This window comes from Xenia sp. Carnegie-2017, unplaced genomic scaffold (genome assembly GCF_021976095.1).
Source record: "Xenia sp. Carnegie-2017 unplaced genomic scaffold, XeniaSp_v1 HiC_scaffold_13, whole genome shotgun sequence".
NCBI classification, from domain to species: Eukaryota; Metazoa; Cnidaria; class Anthozoa; order Malacalcyonacea; family Xeniidae; genus Xenia; species Xenia sp. Carnegie-2017.
In genome coordinates, this window is record NW_025813436.1 from 9,033,898 (window position 1) to 9,041,084 (window position 7,187).

Sequence of the window (7,187 nt, forward strand, 5' to 3'; positions counted from 1 at the left end):
CTATTGCCTTCTAGCCAAGAAAAATATTTTATCCACAACAACAAACATAAAGACATTTGGTCTGCACTGAAGTCTTCTTTAATAATTTTTCATTAGTACAGCAACCATTGTAAACGTTAATATTTTGTTCAAAAATCTGAAAAACCAACTTTGCAAACATCTCATGCTTTGCTCAACATGTATGTCTTATGATTGATTCTTATCTGTTACGTCTTGTTTACGCAGGTGCAGATTAGTGATGTCCTCTCACAAAGGACGCTTCATCAAACAAACAGAAATTTTTTTCTTTGCGGCGCATTTAATTTATGATCAGGTGCAAATTGCATTTGATGAGATGCCCACATTTTATACAGTAAATGTTTTTTTACATTGTAAACGTTAAAAGTTCAACAAAACTCAGATTCTTATAATTTAGATTCTTTAAATTTTAAGTAACTCATGTTCAATGTCATTTTTACCTACATTCTGAGTAAATTAAATTGTTTAAAGCTCAACTGTTATCGTTTAATCATTTTTAAGTCATTTTTAATTTTCAATTTAAACCGTAATTATGAAATACAACGCGTTTCATATGCAGATGTATGCGTTTTATTAAAGCATCAATTCTTGTGAGACTCAAGGCTTATTTTATCTATAATATTTTGTCTTTGAGGCTCAGATACTACATTCTGAGTGGTTTGTTGCTAAAGAAATGTACTTATTCAATGATGATGTCACTTTAATTTTTATTATTATTTTAGTTTCTCGCTCCTGTAAAATGTCCACAACTCAAGGTATTTAGCTACTTTAAATTGACGAAAAATAATCTTTTTGAATCCTCAACTAGACTCAAAGACGAGTTAAAGTTTTAAATTTTACTATCTTCATATTTTTGATAAAATATTGTGTTTTTATTGTTAGTTTTGTAGATCATCTTGACTGACTATGATGAAAATACGACAGTCTTGCGTGATTTTCCTTTCAAATTTCTCTTTTGAATAGATTGCAATCAGTGCTTTATTGATAACACAACATTGTGCCCTCGACCTATGGAAATCGTTAGTAATGTCGACAGTACTCTTTTGCCATCTTTAGTCTGTGTTGAACATCCAAAATTCCTCAGTGTTTTTGACTTTCCTACATCATTGGTGAAGAGTATCGACTGTAATAGTGATAATGTTATAAAATTGATCAAATTATCGGTGAGTTTTTCGTCGTACTTTTTGTTTTAATAGTAATAAAATTTATGAATATATATGCCTTGCACTGAGCTCTTGTAGAGTATTTAAACTTACTGTATTTAGGAAACTTTCTATTCCAACTTTGGATCAATCCGAAGATACCTTGGGCGGGCGGGGGGGGGGATCTAGGGATGGGTACGTTATTGTCTCGTAAAACATTTGTCAACGAGCTGTTGAATTATCCAAGCTCATGAGGGGTGTGCGCACTCTTATAACTTCTCTCAACCCTCAGAAAGTACTATAACTACCCCTGATCACCCAGAATGGACTATAACAACCCATGATCACCCAGAAGGTACTATAACTACCCCTGATCACCCAGAAGGTACTATAACAACCCATGATCACCCAGAAGGTACTGTAACTATCCCTGATCATCCAGAAAGTACTATAACTACCCCTGATCACCCAGAATGGACTATAACAACTCATGATCACCCAGAAGGTACTATAACAACCCATGATCACCCAGAAGGTACTATAACTACCCCTGATCACCCAGAAGGTACTCTAGTTCTTAATTGATCATTCAAGACGTACAGATAAAGTAATACAAAATAGAAAAACATTACGATCTCATGATTAATATCATCTCCTCTTGTTGATGTTTACTTGTTCATTTAGCTTTAGACAATTTCCCTTTGTTTTCAGGAACCACTGATTCTAAAAAACTGTCGCTTCTTTGACAAAGCTCGTCATTGGAATCTTTCATACTTATCGAAGACTTTATGGGAAGAGTATGCGATATATGTGTCCAATTCTCGGAAATTTTTGTATTATGACAGCACTGTAGACTATTCAAACTACGAGAAAAATTATGGCTGGCGTCCTCCCTTCAGAACTCATTTCAACAGTTTCCAAGAATTTTTGAACATGGCTTCGGAGTTAACGAAAGTGAAAAATGGATCGTTTGCTTATTTCCAGGTTGTTGGATATCATGCACATAGTTTTTCGTTTTTCAAGTGTTCAAATTAGTTCTTACGATTTAGTTTTTGCATGTTTTAATAACACTGTCCTTCATTTGGAAAGTTTTGCTTTATAAGCAAAAGTTTTCAATGTCAAAGACAAGACGAGACATAACCTTAATTTATTTTTCTCTCTAGACTTTACTTCACAATGATGATTTTACTACATCGTTACATAAAGATATGAGAGATTTTAACTATACTTGGTTACTGCACACTGTGTTTGAACTTGGTTGGAGTACTAACGTTCTTAATATGTTATTTGTTGGTATGCCTGATGTCATTACACGTCTGCATTATGATGTAATGCAAAATGTTTTCATACAGGTGAACTGTTCCTTATGATATATTGTGGATATTGTGAAGAGCATATGATACATGTATGCTTGAACATAATAAAAATATTAAAAATGACTGATGTCAGATGGTTTCAAGTACTAAGTAACTGATTAAATAACGGCTCATGTTGACATAAATAGCACGATCAATTTATTTTGGTTTTCATGGATTTTTCTCTTACATTAAACAATTTATTTATTTTTCTAGCTTCAAGGATGGAAACGATTCATTCTTTTCAGCCCAGATCATTTCGGTAAACTATATCCTTATCCTCTTGGTCATCCTCATGATCGTCAATCGATGGTTGATATAGAGTATCCGGATTATCAAAGATTTCCAAAATTTCGTCATGTAAAAGGATTAATGGCAATATTAGGACCCGGTGACGTTCTTTATCTACCTAGCTGTTGGTGGCATGAAGTTGAATCAAATAGAAACGAGTATGTTTTATTACCTTCATTAATTTGTCAATTATCCATGGTCTGTTTCATCAAGTCTGCTCATTGTGTAAAAAACGATTGTAGTTTTACAGTCTCGTTGAACTTCTGGTTTGAAGAAAATTTTGAAGAGACCATATCGCGAAAGATGAAAAATAGTGCTATCTTCAATGTATCAGCAAATTTTACTTTGTCAGAAGAAATGATATTTAGACGATACATCGAAAGTCTTGTTTTTAATGCAACGAGAAACACTCAAATGGTACGCGTATTTTTATAATGATAGAAATACATTGTTCTGTTGTAGACGCTGACAGATTGAATTTTCATTGTTTGTAATTATTATTTCTTATGTAGGTGAAAGAAATCTTCCAGGATATATTGCATGGACGATTTGAAGAGATTTGACATTATCTATCATATTTAGGTCATTTATTTTCAATACTAAAGTTAGCCTACATATTTTATCGTTGCCTGACATGGAAAACAACAAAATATCTATTTACACTTTAACGTCTTAAGTTATCCATTGTAAGTGCCTGGTGTGTATGTGTGTGTGTGTGAAAATAATGTACTTCTTAATGATGATGGATTGGTATCAAATGTTTATTGATGATCTATCATGAGACGAAAATCAACCATTATTTATTCAGTGATTTCTTCATTATTTTCGTTGTGTTCATTTGTCTCGAAAAGGACTCTTCTTTTTGTAGGAATGATTAATTTTGGATCAGCAATAACACTAATATCACTAATGATACTCTGTAACTGTAATGATTCCTCGTTAAATTGTGGTGCTGTTGTTACTTTATTTTCCATATTTTTATCGTTTACAGGCTCCGATGATGGATGAACTTCAGCTCTTTATAAAATGGAAGAAACGAAACATGGGCATTTTAAAAAGATATCCACAATATTTTACCATGATAAACTTGTTTGAAAAATAACATACTGTATTTTCTTTATCTCTCGTAATCGTCTTATTAGATTATAATGACTTAATTCTGGATATCTTCTCTTGCCTGTCAATCTGAATGAACACGAACTTTAGCAAATGACATGTTGCCATGTAACATGTCATTTTTGACTTACGTTTAGTAATATAAGGTTATTTCAATCAATCATCTATTTTTCTTACTTATTCCAAGCATTTTTCCAACTTGATAAAGTACTTGATGTCCAACTCCATGCACTCATAGTTATTCCAGCACCAAATAAAGCAAAAAGATGAAGCTCAATGACTCCTAAGTCAGGCCTGTCTTCGACTTTACAGGGATCTGAAATCTGTTTCACTGTAGCTTCTGCTTTACATCTTTACAACAATACGAAGATAACTTCACAGTTAAAGTTAAGAGTATCGTCATTCACGTTCTTCGATAGATCATCTTATCATGTCAAAAATTATCATATCTTACTTGATAAAGTCACGGAATCCTCTCCTCCAAGTCTTTTGATTGAAGAAATCATATAGATGACATGCAAACGTTGTCACGACAAATGCGAAAGCGAGAAACGCAAAAATACCTACATTAATCCAAAAGAAGCATCAAAATTGATCTTTAATCCAACCGTTGATTTAATCTTTAATGTTAAAAATTGCGTCGTAAACAGCAATTGAAATTATTATACATGCCTATTACCTATACGTGTGATAGTTTCTTTGATTCTGCTGGCGGACCTCAGACTTAGCATGTGTGGATTGCTTTTACGTAACTTAAATAAGATCATCAAACCTATGATAAAAATTGGAGAAAATGCTTGTTATATCCTTTACACTTTAGTTTCTTCATCAGGAGTGATCTGATGTTAAAAATTGGAGTCCTTATGTATGCTGCAGTTCAGTGTCTTCGTCATAAGTGATCTGATGTTAAAACGTAAGTTTTTGTACAAAATATCTTCATAAATACCTCTCCATAAAAAGATAGCGCTGATAACCAGATTTATACCGAGAGGAACCAGGACAAAATAGATTCTAAAATTAATATTCCAATAACCAACGAAACATATGCCACTCAAGGAATCACTGTCAATCTGTAATACGAATCATTTCTAGTGATTAGTACTCTGACTAATCTTTGAAAAAGAAATTCAATTATAACCTGAGCAAGAGCAATAATTATACAAGTAAGAATCAACGGTTGTGTCCAGGCTATGATATGAAAGTACACTGCCTTGTTACCGAGAATATCACGAGTCGTTCCAAGACTTTGAAAACAAATGTACCAGGCGTATGTCAGTATTACAAACCATACAACACCAGCAGTTGAGAAATAAAATACAAGAATAAAAGTGAACACGCAGATGGTTGAATCTGAATCTCTATAATATCAAAGAAACTTGACTTTTAACTGATACATACATTAGTACAATGACAAGGTTAGTTATCTTTGTACATACATGTTTCTTTATTAAAACATTTTTAATACATTTTTTTCTTCACTTACACAGGTTCCCCTCTTCTCATAGTGTCATCATAACGACAAAGAATTTTCTTCCTTGCGTTGCCAAAGAATTGCAACAAGAAGCCAAGATACGTCAGACAGAAACAGGCGTTCATGTAGAACAAGATGACTGAGGGATATTTGTTTTGTGATTTCCATCCAACAAGAAATGTTATCTGGAAAACAGATGTTCAAAGGTTTTAAAATATCATTAACGCTTTAAGTTCGACATTTTCAGTCTGTGATAAAGAATCTGATTGAATAGAAAGCAAGAAAAAAATTGTATATGGTTTACAAAGGAATATCGTTGTTTGTGTTTTTATATGTGCGTTTTGTATGTGTGTTTTTATTTTCAATAATGTGTTCTTCTGTTCTGTAGTAACTTCAGTTATCTTTATCAAGCCGTGCCATTAATAAGCTACAACCAGCTCTGTCCAATCAGGCTGCACGACAGAAACGATGCAAAAGAACAAGTCTTTATAAGTATGTGTTGTGTGTTCTGTATCTGTAGACTCTGAAAACATTCGGAAGCTTTGCAGGAGTTTTATATTCTAGTGTGGATACTGCACAAGAGCAACGAAGTTACAAAGTTTTTTACTTACAACTGTAAATGCAGTACACAACATTGATAAACTTCCAAATGCTCCTATAAAACGACGAATTCGACCATGTTCCTCTTCGGTAAAAATGGGATTTTCACATGGTACGCCACAACCGTGGATTTTTTCAAACCAACCAGCACTATCTTTTGTGTGAACAAGTTGTGGTGGGCAGTTGTTATCTGTTCCGTTTATTGCAGATATCTTTTGTGTTATAAATATATTCAAGATGAGAGAGAAATAAAAAATAATTATACAGGACGTTTTCAACAATGTAATTATTTTATATTTAAAGATATATATTTAATAGTGAATTGATACTTAGATGTAAATTTGTCATATACTCAAAGGATTTGTCAAAGTTATCAATAATTTTAATGTTGCGTCTCCACAACGAAATATGATTCTTTATGTAAAACTACGTTGGTGGTAGTTTCAAACGACTTATTTTGCTCTTAGAAAGCTTTAAATCACAACAAAATGTGTACTTACAGTAAGATTAACACAATCAACAAGTGGAAATCTTTCACATTTGAGAAATTCTGGCCATCCACCATAAGATTGAACAACCTCGCAAGGTTTTTGTATATATAAACAAGAAGGACGACAAGGTAATATGACCTTACTAACACTATTGTTGTATGAAATGCATTCTGGCATATAAACTCGGCAAAGAAAAGACTGTAAATATTTCCAGCATCGAGGATGATATTTGAGCGGTTTCCATTTTTCCAAGTTCTTCGCCGCTTGTGCTTGGTCTTTGGAGTCTGTCACAAAAACTTGTGCTGTGTATTTGTATGAAAGATCAATGTTAAAGCATTGAGATTTTTTCAACTTTTCACATTTCAATGTTTCATTGAAGTTTTCCACGCAAGCACAGAATAAAAAGAATATCCAAAGTGTCAACCAAGCGCTATCCATCTATTTGAGACATGACTCGTATAGTACTCAGAAACACAAATTTGCGCACCGAGAATCGCCGCAGATTATGTAAATATATCGCTTTATGCAAATACAAATTAACAGACTGTGTGTGGTAGCAATGTGGTAACAGGTGTCTTTTGGGGTCAAATATTCATGGCACATGTCTATCCCAATTTGTGTCATTTCTAGGTTACTATGTCCTTGTAATGTTAATATTTTGTATAAAGAGAGTTCTTTAATGGCCAATTCATTTTACATGTTG

The 7,187-nt window shown here is 33.1% G+C and overlaps 2 protein-coding genes across 2 annotated transcripts; one reads left to right on the plus strand and one right to left on the minus strand.

The window, feature by feature from the left end:
* Positions 1 to 36: 36 nt before the first annotated feature.
* Positions 37 to 4,102, plus strand: LOC124458906 (hypoxia-inducible factor 1-alpha inhibitor-like). The gene is made up of 8 exons (XM_047008564.1): positions 37 to 773; positions 982 to 1,181; positions 1,872 to 2,144; positions 2,324 to 2,512; positions 2,732 to 2,964; positions 3,049 to 3,223; positions 3,319 to 3,388; positions 3,798 to 4,102. The coding sequence occupies exons 1-7, from the start codon at positions 692 to 694 to the stop codon at positions 3,367 to 3,369; spliced, it is 1,203 nt and encodes a 400-aa protein (XP_046864520.1). The 5' UTR covers positions 37 to 691; the 3' UTR covers positions 3,370 to 3,388; positions 3,798 to 4,102.
* On the minus strand, positions 3,377 to 7,014 carry LOC124458745 (smoothened homolog). Its single transcript, XM_047008550.1, has 10 exons — positions 6,494 to 7,014; positions 6,005 to 6,205; positions 5,406 to 5,578; positions 5,061 to 5,280; positions 4,869 to 4,992; positions 4,602 to 4,694; positions 4,377 to 4,485; positions 4,100 to 4,273; positions 3,914 to 3,991; positions 3,377 to 3,823 (listed from the first exon to the last, which is right to left on the minus strand). The coding sequence occupies exons 1-10, from the start codon at positions 6,920 to 6,922 to the stop codon at positions 3,607 to 3,609; spliced, it is 1,818 nt and encodes a 605-aa protein (XP_046864506.1). The 5' UTR covers positions 6,923 to 7,014; the 3' UTR covers positions 3,377 to 3,606.
* Positions 7,015 to 7,187: the final 173 nt, after the last annotated feature.